Source organism: Clupea harengus, chromosome 14, assembly GCF_900700415.2.
Source record: "Clupea harengus chromosome 14, Ch_v2.0.2, whole genome shotgun sequence".
In the NCBI taxonomy this organism is placed as follows: Eukaryota; Metazoa; Chordata; class Actinopteri; order Clupeiformes; family Clupeidae; genus Clupea; species Clupea harengus.
The window spans coordinates 7,364,369-7,378,163 of record NC_045165.1 but is presented as its reverse complement, the minus strand read 5'-3'; the positions used below and the strand labels follow the sequence as shown (position 1 = coordinate 7,378,163).

Sequence of the window (13,795 nt, the reverse complement as noted above, 5' to 3'; positions counted from 1 at the left end):
GACGTAGGCCGAATCTGACAGTTAAAATACGACATTATTTTGGCCATCGCACTGGAACAAAATATGAAGCTTTCACGTTTATGAAACGGGTTTGTGGTAGGTCAGTGTATGAAATACGGTCATGGGGATTGACATCAGATAATAACCCAAGCACAACTCTTTTACTTTGAATATGAAGTAAGAGAGCGCATTAGCCTATCGGTTAGTATCAGCGGTGGCTTATATTGTTTTGTAATGATCACAGCCATTTAATCTCCAGGCGCAGAGTTTATCCAAACCGCAAAATTGTTCTCAATCCCAAATTATGGTGACTAATTGTGACTGTCACTGTCTTTTTCCTTCACCACATCGAGGGGATGTCAGTTTTTTTTGTATATTTGCTGAGTTGCTGAGTGTTGTCTTGCGTTGAGGCCTGTTCAAATTTGCTTTCTGTGGTTGGTCATCAATTTTTGTGTCTGATATTCGCATATGATATTGACTGCACGAGATCTCCCTGCCGCACTCACTCACTCTTAAGTAGGCCTGTCTCAACTCTGTTGAAACTGTTGACATGACCGGTACACACCCAATCTTCAGACCTTAACCAAACAAAGAAAGTGGAATAAGACGGCTATTGCATCGGTACAACTCTGACAGTTGCTAATAATTTAGTTCAAGGTAATGCATGCGCGTGCAATCGTAAGACATTGTTAATGCACATTGCTTGGAGGTGAACATACCAGAAAACCCAAGCCTTTAGATTCATATAGACCTGGTGCTTTCTCCCTTCTTAGAGACAGAAAATAACGTTAGAAATTATGTAATCAACTTCGCTGCATCAAATGACACAGAGGGGGTTTTAACACATCTGACTGACAAATCAAGTGTTGACTTTGAGAAGCGGCTGGGTCCTTAACCAAGCATGATCCAGGCTTTCCGCGTTGACTTCCCCTCACTCTGTTGGTGGTCAGTGCGAAGGGCAACTCGGCATAAATAACCATCCGCAATGATTTAAACCCGAGCGAGGGCTACGGCACCGTGCGCATGCAGTCTCTTGAGGTGCAGGGCCGGAGGAAGTGTGTTAATTCGAGCACCCCTGTCTTCCCTTTTTCGTGTGCTAGTTTGAGTTGCTCTAAAGAGAAGGTATCCCCTTGCCCTCGTCCCAGCTCAGGAGAACATAAATCTGGTATGTTAATTAACCATTGAAAGATAGGCTAACGTGCACGTCAATGAGGTGGAAAGAGGAATGTAGCGTTCAGGCTTTCCCATGCTTTGCCCACACATTTTACTGCACATGGCGACATCCAAATGTAAGACGAATGATGCTAGAGTAAACAACAAGAATTATTTAAGCAATATTTAAAATTATTAGTATGGCTATAATCAAACCAATAATAATAATAATATTTGTTAGTGAAAGTTGGTAGTAGAGTTCAACCACCACTACTAATACTACTACTACCACTTCTAATAATAATAATGATAATAATAATAATAATAATAAGAGACGTGCTAGTGTCTTGGTGGAAGTAGTCAGGGTTATTCTGATTGAAGTGTGAACATCTTTGATAGGACGCGTTCTTCTCCAGGCCCTCATCTTGTCCATAAACTCAATTTTTCTGTGATCTGTGATTCATTTCAGAACAATGTGTTGTACTGCAGTTTTACACGACCAAGAAAGACAACTGAATTGCAGAAGGTTTTAAAAATTAATATTTTATGAAGAACGTCATGGACTTGCTTTTACAATGCCTTTGTATAGCAACCAAAATATAATGAATATTTATGTTTTGATATCTTAACCTATAATTTCGTAACATTTTATAGTATAAGCGAGACTGTGGTTTCAAATCCATACCCCAGACCTTTCACCTTACTGTAACTTTAAGAAAAAGTAAACAAAACACATAGGTTCGAACGATTTTGCGCAGTGTATAGGCTGTGTGTGTATGTAGGCTAAGTATGCGTGCGTTATCGCACAGGACTCATGTGGGTATGCGTGTAGCCTCTGTAAACAAGCTGAGTAGGTTTCTATGCCCAATAAGTTCTAGACGCACGACTAAGAATGTTCTTACCTGATGATAACCAAATCGTCGCACAAAGTGGTTTGGTAAAACTGTCATATGACAGGGAGGACACGTCTCTCACCAAGCAGGCATTACGTACCCACGTATTGCCAAGACAGCAGCGCATCCTTTTTCAGCTGTTTTACACACGCCGGATTTTCTAGCCAACATGGAGAGAGACTGTAAATCGTTACATTTCACGATGTAGCGCGAATATTTGTCATTTTAGCTGAGCTTTAAATTGCAAAGTTTCGTTTCATCAAACACTTGAGTCTTACTTTGGAACCCATCAGGTCTGATTCCTGACAGAATAGTGGGAGTCACTTTATTCAAGTGATGGCATCTGAGGTGAATCAGATCACTGTGGCAACGCAATATAGTGTTTTCTTTGCAAGGTAAGACATTATTATTCATATATTTCATGCACTCTCAGATCTTAGAGGTAGAATGAAGGCCCTCCCTTTTACAAACGTTATTTTGAAGCTGCTTATATATGCAACTGCATTTCAACCTGAAGATATCAGCACAACACGGGGCACGTGAACTCTGCACTAATGGGAAAAAATACAAAAATGTTTTCGGATTAGGATTGACCTTTACTGTCCTGGTCATTCGAGACAACACATGCATCGCAGCAGCACACACACACTCTCCACATATACACGTACAGGCAAACTACAGTTTACATTCAACATCACACACAAATCCATATACACTAAACATGCACACCACGAATATTGCACATATTTCCTACACACGGATATTATACATTTCCCCATTAAAAGCCATAGTGGTAAATATCGCACAACTGCTTGCATCAATATCCCCCCCCCCCAATACCCCCCCAGACATTGTAAAAAATGCCCTACACCGAGATATTGCACATAACCCTACTCCACCCCCCCCCCCCCCCCCACCACCCACACACACACACACACACACCACCACCCCATCACCCCAATTCATGGTGGAACTAAAGACCTTATACCTGTTTATTTCACAGTTTGGGTGCCTGTATCAAACCCGCCTAAACCCGCTTCTGTCAGCTCACGCTCTTTGTGACGGGTGTGGTGTTATGTTCATTATGCTATTATCTGTGCGTCATGTAAGATGTCCATATAAGGGCTCGTAGAGCACTGCGTGCTGGAATAATTCGCCAGCGTATTCACAGAGTAGCTACGAAAGACAATTTTCTCGCACATACTGTATAAAAAGGTTTAACTCAGCATTACAATCACACTGGAATTCGTCGCGTGCCATTAGGCTACATTATACAGCTTCTTTAACTGTCCAAACTTTCCGATAACAGGCATCCCAAATATTTTCGATTAATCAAAGTGCAGCCGCGTTAATTAGTTTAACATTTCGTTGTCATTTGATCATTTAGGGCTAATGGACTTCCATCTCTTAAACACAACGGAATTTCTCTGATGGCCTCAGCAGCATCGGAAAAAGTTGCACTCATAATTACACGGGGCATGCGGAAATGTTTTATTGCTTTTAGGTGTTTTTCTATTTCTGTAATTCGTCAAACTCAAGACAACTCTCCCTCTCCACCTCTCTCTCTCTCTCTCTCTCTCTCTCTCTCTGTGTGTATGTGTTTTTCTCCTCTCTCCGTTTTCTCTGTCATCCATCAGTAGGGAGGACGGAGCGACTTCTTGTGCGGTTGATTGACACACGTGCCAGCTGGAGGGCCGCTACTCGTCGCCTTTCATTACAGATGCCACATTTCATGGAGAGCTAGGTGTAAAAAAGTTTCCAACAGGTACTCCACCGTCCTTCACCCTCAGCTCAGTTGGAAAATACATAAAGCCTGTCAGCCTCCATTCTTACCTAAGACGTGACATCACAGCCTACACGGGAGACTGACATAAAGTTGTGTAGGGATGCTATCCCCGCACGTCGTCTGCATGGAATAAAGGTCATGCTCTACTAACCCTCACGAAAACAGCCTAAGTCATACTGTCTCCACAGCTGTATAAATAGACTAAACAACAGCGAGGTAAACGCACGGACGCACATACTCGTCCATACCTGTTGTGTGAGCTTATTATTTTGCGGTCCGATGATATACTGGATAATACGGATACCCAACTGTCTATAGACCAGCATCTGTGCTGGGAAAGAACTCAACCCGTTACCCCGGAGGAAAAGCCAACTTTGTAGGAGCTCTTTATTTACACTAACCGGTCTTTCGCCAAGGTCATGTGCGAAGATAGTGAATTCAAAGCGTCAGTTTAGGCGGGACTCGGATAACTGGGATTGTTTACATTGCAGATGAAGGACTGCGTGTTTTGGTGCCGAAATTACTGCTATTGTGAACAATCTTGGCTACAACAGCACTTTTGGCCCGAGCAATTTGCAACATTTTAAGACAACTAATAGTTATTTCAAAATTGCATTTATATTTTCAATTATAATTATTAAATATTGATGTTATTGAGATGTAGTGCAGAGAGATGTGATGCAGATTATTCTACACGTCTGTACCATGCAGGCCCAGCGATGTGCAGAATGTCCGAAAGATGATAAAGACTGATTAAATCCGTATTCTTGGACTTGACGTTCATTGCAGTCGATTTGGAAGACTGATGCGCTGGTTAATTAAGTGATATAGCCTATAGATATTTACTTCGTTGGCATGGGATAGGCACATAGGTCCATAAGGACTATACAAACATCGCAAAAAAAACAACACACAAAAAACCCAACAATATTTATTTCAGAAAAAATTTACGTCCAATGGCAGTTATGCGGCGTGTATCTTCTCTGATTCCACACAGAAAACGCGGGGAGGAGTTGAATTAAGGACTAGATTGCTGATTGCAGATGGAATGTCTGAAAAGTCAACAAAGTGTGGTGACGCTATGCCCTGAATTGCCAAATTCAATTTCTCTAAGCAACGTGCGTTTTCTTTCAGGTCGGTGTTCAGAGTTTGTAAACTGCCGCTTCGTCCGATGCACGTTTAGAAATGAATTATATGCACGATCCATTACCATTTTATTTCTAAATTAGGTTATAATGAGTTCAATAGCGGCGGTCTATTGTGGGAGTTGGAAGGATTTCACGATACATCTTAGATTACATTAGATGAGACATCACCGGATTAGATCCGATTAGATAGAGTTTATTTTTTTCATACTGTCTCTTGATCATTTTCCAGGACCGAGTCATTTTAACCATCTTTCGATCTAATGTAAGCAAGCCTGGGGTCGTATTCAAGATGAATGACATTAATAAAAGTAAAATTACAATAAAAATAATAACATTATTGCCATACCAAATAGACGATATAGGGAATGTTTCAAATGCAAAACAGAGAAACGACATAACATCCTAAATTTGAAAAACGTTAAGGCATATGAAATCCACAAAAGAGAAATCAAACTGAAATAAATTTGACACAAACTACCAACTCTGGAGAATCTGACTGATGGTCTTAGTATTATTATTATTATTACTACTACAGGTGTTAATCATGTTGCAGGCTTCTGTGTATCGAATATGCTAACTTGTTGCATTAAGCAAACAAATAAGCTCAAAGTGGAAAGCCAGATCTATTAGGTGGCATCAACCTCAGTTTGGATTTTGCCATCTTTTTATAAATTCACTATTGCTGTTCCCCATATTATGGCTCACTTGGGCCTCTGTCAGTCAAACGAGGGTTAAAAGTTAGAAACAGACATTGGTGCTTTGAACAGTGATTGTCGGTTGTAGATATCCGAGGTCATCTTTGGCAGAAAAACGCCTGATATGGAATTTTTCAGTTAAAGCCAGTGGGATTTTCCTCATTTTTCAAAGCAACGAGAATGTAATAGTACTTTGTTTACTGGATCTGTATATGTCTGACTTGAATAATCTTAAGCATATACATCAATAATCTTAAACATGTATATACATACAGCAGCAACTACAAAATATACCTATAAATGTTTCTTACTGATCAAGCAGCCTGTTTTTTTTTAAATAAATTGCCATCATAAAATGTTGGGCGAGCTATTCTGTAATGCCTCCAAAGAATAGAGCCTACCGTCTTTGGCCTGACATAGGCTTTTATGACCCTTACGTTGACTGCACCTTGAAGTTTAGCAGAGTCTAAAAAGGGCACAGTACAGTAGCGTCATATTCAAGACGATACAATTCTTCTGGATGTAGAGTAACAAAAATGTAAAGATTAGAATCGACAAACACGCCGTAGTGGACAAATGTATAGCTCAAAAAATATGTGTACGAAACCGTCTGAATGATTCGTAATTTTTCAAGTTCAAAACGGTCTGGATCTGATTACTGTAACCAGTTTAAAGGATCAACTGATGACTGTCACCTTTATCTAGCGAATGGGATTGACACCATTAAATTCTTTTTCAGGTTAACACCTCTGACGGGGTTGAGTAGCCTGTAACTTGAATCCCGACGTAATGAGGACGAACTCAGGTTAACGACGTGTGTATGGGTGTTTCAGGGGCAAAGCCAGGTTTCACAAGAGAGGGGCAAAAGCGACTTTATTTACGACCCTTTGAAGCATCTATCACATTGACAGCTGTTAGAGCCGGCACCTGGATAGCAACGAAAGGGCTAATTCATTCCAGCTTGATTCACCCTAGATCTTCCAATCAGATTGTGGAAATAATTTAATATAATATGTGAAAACAATTCTGGAGTTGAACCTATTCGTTGAATAAAATTGAGAGGTAGCCTATCGACAAAAATTATTTTAATTCCCTTGCTCTTACGTCTGTTGTCACAACATACGGTTCAGTATATTTAAACGGACTGCATTTGACTCTATTCAATTCTTCTCTTCATATCGGCCTTTCCTAAAGCAACAGCTCACATAAACAGACAAACTATGAATAGGCAAAATAGGCAAGATTCGTTTTTCACGAGCATCTATTTCCTAACATTTGAAAATAATCTTGATGAAGATTTGTAAAGCCTACATAATAACTATTCATGACATGCAGAAAAGGAGTCACAAGCTAAATCTTGACTAATTGAGCAACGTATAACACTAATATTGGCCTCTTTCCTTCTAATGGATGGTCTGTGTTAATTCAATAAAACAGCAGCACCCCCTGGCGTTTAAATTCTGCATGTGCAGAATGTAATAAGTATCATGTATAATAGACCAGACAAAACACGTAAAGCTAAATGGCCACAATTCCAAATGCACTTTGTAAAAGTCGGTTATGACCTGTAATACTAATACTGCCTTGGTTGTAAGTGTAGTGGATATTTATAGTCTCTTAAATAAAGGTGTAAATGTCTGGAGATGGCGATCCTGGAGAGTGTAAATGTGACCTTTTTATGTTACCCCCATTTAATGGGAAAACTAGTTTATTCTAAACTGAACTCATTTGCAAATGTTAAATGTGGCCTTTGGTTGTCCAACAGAATCATGTTACACAAACCTTTGTGTCTGTTGTGACCATGATGAAGGTAGGTGGAGTGAGTAGGGGTAGTCGTAGTTCACACATCATAGTTTGGGTGTCAAGACTAAGAACACTTTAATAGTACAGCAGTTAGGAAGTTCTCATATGTTTCATAATCACCTTGGGCATTCTTGTCCCTAAATTGAAGATTTACCTAGGAAGACTCCTGACCAATCACTGGGTCTACACCTGTCTTTAAAGTGACCCGACTTGCGTACCTATTCTGCTGCTTTCAGGTGCTGATATTTCAAGACCCCCTACCCACACACACACACACACACACCAGACACACACACACACATATATATATATATATATATATATACAAAAACTACCACCAACACCAGTTTGGTCCCTGTCCAGTTGTCCAGTAGGGGAGGGGAGGGGGGAGGGGGGGGGGCTCTGTCCCTGCTGTCTATTTGAATAGTTTACTTTCACTTTTGCTTCCCGAGTATTTCTGGTAGAACTACAGTATCTGTGCAGAGAGTGCTGGGGAGAGCTCATGACATTCTCAGGAAAGGCCTTGGTATCCTCTTTAACTGGAGGGTGGCAGGGAGTTACGCAACAGACTTGTAAATGACTAACAAGTAAGGGTGACTGTGTGGGTGTGGGTGTGTGTGTGTGTGTTTGGGCTGGAACTGACAAAGTTTGCAACAACAAGATCACTACAATTACAACAAAGATGAAAGGTCAAAAATGAAATTAGTATGCCTAAGAACTTGTACCGGATTTCTGGTTGGATTGTTTGGAAGTGTCATCTTAAAATGTTTCTTTCATCTTACAAATAAAGCCAATCCGTTTCTGACCACCAAATTACAAATAGCTGTGGGAAACAGATGACAGATATTGTCTTCATTGTTCAACACTGTTAATGAGTATACTTGCACGATCATGCGAATAGGAGGCTTTGTGTGACGAAATCTAGCTGCAGCAGTACCGAATCTAACCACAATTACCTCTAGGGGGCAGTTTTGCACCACTAATGTCAGAGCAGCATCAGAAAACAAAGTTGGCCCCGTTTCAGATAGTATGAATCGCGCAATCCATCAATCAACTTTGATTTAGTTCTCTGAGAACATCGTTGCGTAACTTGATGTTAAAATGTAGTGTTTTACAAATACCCTACAATGGCAAAAGTATATTCCTGGCATACGACGTGACAAAATGGCATGATGTATTCAACATGTGGATTGGTGTTCGCCATAGCAGTTTGCCCTGGGACGGGAATGCCCAACATCCATCGCAGAGTCAGATGCAAGACGTCTTAACGTCTTTGTATCACGCTTGCTTAAGATACAGTTTTTAAAAATGAGGTTGGACCTAACCTCCCCCGTTTTAGTATGAATGAAAAGAAATATCGGAACAAATGACCAGTGAACTGACACAGTGTTTAAATTGTATCTCTTCTAGGCGAAAAAAGAACCGTATCCTTGTGACGGTGCACATACGTGACTGCCACGGCAGCATTGAGCTGCCTTCATTAAGGAGCAGGGTGCTAGTGTTTCTTTTATGTGTGTGTTGCATGTTCAATGTTTGTATCCATGTGCAGTTTATATGTTTCGCTTATGTTTATATATTATGGCTGCTTTATTATGTGTCGGCTATGCCGTCAACAAGCCCTAGTACTTTGTGTACGTTTTTCCCAGCTGTATGGGCTGCTGTGAGCCTAAATGTTTAAGTATGGCTGCTGTGAGCCACAGGTGTGGGTGCCTGCCTATGACACACCTGCAATCAATAATTGGCATGGGCCAATTGCAGGTAAGTTTCAAGGCTAAACCTGCCTTTTTCTTTTGTTCAGGAGAGCCACCGTTTAATAAGACGTAAGTCTTGGAGCTCTCACATGGACTAGCTAATGTGGTCCTTTTTACTTATTTATTCGACTGTTTATTGCTCATTTGATTGTGGCTATGATGCCTAGTTATTTGTCTTTTTGAAAAGTTTAATTTATATTTATTTATTATTGTCATTGTTTTTATTGCCTTATGGCCTTACTTGGGTTTAATAAAATGCCCGTCTCTTTAACCATCTTCTACCTCCTGAGTCCTCTTTGAGACAACATCTTGCTCAAGACGCAAAGCTATCCCGACCTCTAACAATCCTCGTCTCTTCATCTGAAAACTCCGTATAGTCGGCTTTTAATTCAATCACAATAATCCTCCGACATTTAGTGGGCACTGTATGGACAATTACCTTAAAATAAGTCTCACGCCATGATAGCAAAACAGGCCTATATAGACCGTTCTTTTTAAATGAGCCAGGGCCTCATAATAGCCTACATTCATTTATGTAAATTAAACAAAAAATCCGAAGATTAAACACTCACCAGCCTGGCAAGCTGTATAATATAATTTCATAAAGTTGAAGTGAATTATGACGTTTGTCATTGTCCATTCAAATTAGTTGACATTTCAGCACCTGCCAAAGGAACAGCGGCCCTAACAGTATTTGCGTTTTCACTCCGCGTAATTGGTGAACGACTGACAAACGGACGTTTGGAAGATCACATTACAATAGACCTTGATCGATAGTTAAGAGGAAAGGGGGTAATTAGAGGGCATTGTCCATACAATACTTGTAAAGGGGATAAAACTATAATGCCTTTATTCAAATGGAGTTGCAACATTTCTATATACGATCATGTTTAATGTCTAACTTTAAATATAATATAATATAAACTTTAAATGCAGATTAATTGTGTCGAAAAAATATTCGAGGGACAGCTATAATTAAATATATTTTCGAATAACGAAGCAGCTCTCTTCAATCTTTAAAATAAATTAAACCATAGTGCAAATCTATTACACTCGACACGTTATGTTGCGCACTGAGACGCCTATGAGACGTGCCAGTCTGCTCCCAACACGGCCTCAAAGGCATGAAAGCGCGGTTGTTATGAAAATCAGGAGAGAACTAAAGTAAATATTTGTCGGTGGAGGGCTCTTGGCGTCTGGAGAGCAGGCTCTTCTGTTGAAGCCCTCTAGAAACAGTCGGTGGTTCGTAGATACAAGTCGTTGAATAAGTGATTAAGGGTACAGAACTTTCTCCGGGAGAACCTCTATTTGTCCTCTTGAGGTTTTGCACTTTATGTAAGAGTACTGGGCAAACGGAGGAGCACTTGCTACAAGTTGTAATCCCTGAGTCAACTCTACGACGAACGAAACCATACTTGGGGATATCCCTTTGACAAATACGTCTGACGTTTGAATATTCGACCAAAAGTAGATGAGTTTACCTTCTGCTTTCTGTAGAGTTGTCAATGAATTGCAACAGAGAGCAGCCCTTTGTCTTCATAGTTGATAGTTATCAAAGATTAAAGTGAACAAAACTGGCTGAAGACTTCACACAAGCCTACATCTTCGACACCAAAACAAAAACACAAAGATAATACATCGCGATCACATTGGGCCTCTACAATCACCTTGTCTCCCAAATCACTAATGGATTTTTTTTCCATTACAAATTAGAGATGCCCGCGTTTTCTTGTGTCTATTGCAATTGCCTAAGTTCGCTATCAATGAAAACCTATTGCAATTGCAAGAGGCCTTAAAACCGGGTAGCCATTATTTTGATTTAACGGCGCATTAAAGCAAAAAAACATAGGGCCTGCGACTTGATGTGTCACTGAGGACTAAAGCGCCTTTGATTCTGATTCGAATCGCATAACTAATAATGGTGTATAGACTTGGGCGGTAGTAGACGTGTAGCAGTAGATATCAGCCAAGATCCCATTCAGTCCCTTTCACAACCATGACAACAAGGAACAAGCGCGGATTTATCCGAGAAAGTTAAAGGACATTGTAGCCGGGCGTCAATCATGCATTATTCCTCCACTGAACAAATGCAAAATCTTGACTGGAACAAATGCTTCCAACGGGTCTCTGACGCGGGGCTACATTTCCTTCTTTTGTTCTGGCGCGCTGGTTGGCATGTATTTGTGTTCCCTCTTTCTCGCCCCGACCACCCAGGCTGTCTCATAGAGGTGCATCCAGCACCCCGGCCGGGAGGGCTCGCGCTGTCACCAAGGCGCGTTCTTTCTCTGATAGAGGAAGAGGCCGTGCATGTGCATGTCCACGGTGGCATGGGAACGGCTCGGGTTCCTCACGCCCGCCTAGTGTACACTCACTCGTGAAGAGATGGACGCGAGCCACTGGCTGCTCCAATCTCAAAAGCAATCCTACACACTTCACCGGTCCAAAAATAACCCCAAACTGTCCACTGTTTGCACAACTCTTTGGCGCATTCAACTAACGCAAAGCCTGACTCACTCCAGGCATACTAAGAGATAGCACTAGAATGCATATATTGCGTAATACTATCGAAGGACCCAGGTTCACGAAGAGTAAACCAAAGACCAAGACCAAAAGTATTGATATGCTTAGTAGCCGGTTCAACACGAGAACAGTAAAACAAAACATGCTTTCTTCTTAAATTGCTTCATCAAAACTATGTGTGGAATTTGGCAGGCCTGTTTGTGTGCTTGTAAAGATTATGACACGGTTAATAAACATTTGTCATGTTTTTTTTTTCAACAATTTGGCGATGGTTCGACAATACACCAATAAATGCATTAGTTAAACCAACTCTAGACATCATCCTAATGGATCACTTTGTATGCAAATATCCAGGCGCGTTATTTGCTCTTGGGGGAGGGATGTGCGTTCTTGTTGTCACTTGCCACCCAAGACGTGATTCAGCCTCAACAATTACCATTATCTGTTTCCCACTTTTCACTGTTCAGACCGAATCGGTAATGATGAAGAGTGTTTCCTTCGCACATTGTGAGAGCCGCGGCTATTCTTTCCCGGGTTCACACCTACTATCACTGGAGTTTAAGTACCCGGCTCATTCAGGTACTTTGGATCCTTGAGACAGAGAGGCCTGAAAAGAGACAGTGCGGAACAGCGTTGAGTGCTGTTTATATATAAACACCCTCCCAGACACTTACTCAGGCATTGACGGGTTTGGCGTGGAAGTGGGTGCACCTTGCTTGCTTGTCTGCGCATCAACTGGATAACCTGAAGAGGCATTTTGTCATCTCCCGCTGGAGCTTAAACACTGTTTTTTTTAAACGCAGACATGTCTGTCTCCACCAAATTCAGTTTCACCGTGAGGAGCATTTTGGATTTACCAGAGGACGAGGGGAATAGTATTCCGCAACGTTTTCAGGCTGATCCCATCTCCGGCGCAGCCTACTCATCATGGATGAATATTGATGGAAACCAATGCCCATGTAAGTGGCCACATGTATAACTGTACTCAAGAGTGACTTAATTACGAATTTTCGACTGTAGAGAAGCACTTCTTGTTAGGCTTTTTTAAATTGTTTGTTTTAAGTGAATACATTTGGCGTATGAATAGGATTTCCCTATTAAAGCACTCAACCTCTATCATTACACACTGTAATACATTTAGCAGCCATGTAACATTTTCTCATATTTACTTACAGCGTCAGATGAAAGCAGTCCAGACACATCTGATTCTCTCAGGCCAATGGAGGCCTCATTGGAAATTGAGAGCGACAAGAAGAAGAAGCGCCGCGTGCTCTTCTCCAAAGCACAGACATATGAGCTCGAGCGGCGTTTCCGCCACCAGCGCTACCTGTCAGCACCCGAGCGCGAGCAGCTGGCGCACCTGCTCAGCCTCACTCCGACGCAGATCAAGATCTGGTTCCAGAATCACCGCTACAAGATGAAGAGATCCCGTTCTGAGGGCGCGTCAGACCTCGGTCAACCAGCAGTGCTGCAGAGGCTCATGGTACCTGTCCTCATGCGGGATGGCAAACCGTATCAGACTTGCTTCATCGGCGCTGAGAGGAACGGATGTATGGTAGCCTCAGCCGCACCTGCCACTCACTACAGCGTCCAGGGGTGCCAGTCTTTACAGCATCCCTCCCCGCTCGCCCTGTTTCCCAGATTTCAGCACTTTACGCACTCTGCGCCCACTTCACACCATTTCGTTTGGTGAGACTGACCTCAACTACAAACAGGCAGAGACCATTTTGACTCTTAAATAATACAAACACCTCGCAAAAATGGATCATTTTTAAAAGTGAAGATATTCGTCATATCCGTTTGAGTTGTGTTTGATTAAGACTATTTAAACATAGTTCAAGTTCTTCCAGAAATACAGAGAGGATATTTTGCACATATTATATGTTTTACTGTCATTTTTATAGAATAGGCTATTATTTTGTACATTCGAATGTGAAGAACTTAAGGAGGTTCTGTCGCTTAATGCCTATGGAAAAATGTGCGTAAAGTGTTTTGAAAAATCGAAAATGAATGTTATTTTTATCTTTTTTTTATACCTACAATTTTA

At 41.2% G+C, this 13,795-nt stretch overlaps 1 protein-coding gene across 1 annotated transcript; it reads left to right on the top strand.

Annotated features, from left to right (window-relative positions):
* The first annotated feature begins 12,937 nt into the window (after positions 1-12,937).
* Positions 12,938-13,520, top strand: nkx2.9 (NK2 transcription factor related, locus 9 (Drosophila)). The gene has a single exon (XM_012824996.3). It carries the CDS (start codon positions 12,968-12,970, stop codon positions 13,439-13,441), a length of 474 nt encoding a protein of 157 aa, XP_012680450.1. The 5' UTR covers positions 12,938-12,967; the 3' UTR covers positions 13,442-13,520.
* The last annotated feature ends 275 nt before the right edge of the window (positions 13,521-13,795 follow it).

Excerpts from the sequence above, each read along its gene's own strand:
- nkx2.9 (XM_012824996.3), top strand. The coding sequence starts at position 12,968 with ATGGAGGCCTCATTGGAAATTGAGAGCGACAAGAAGAAGAAGCGCCGC.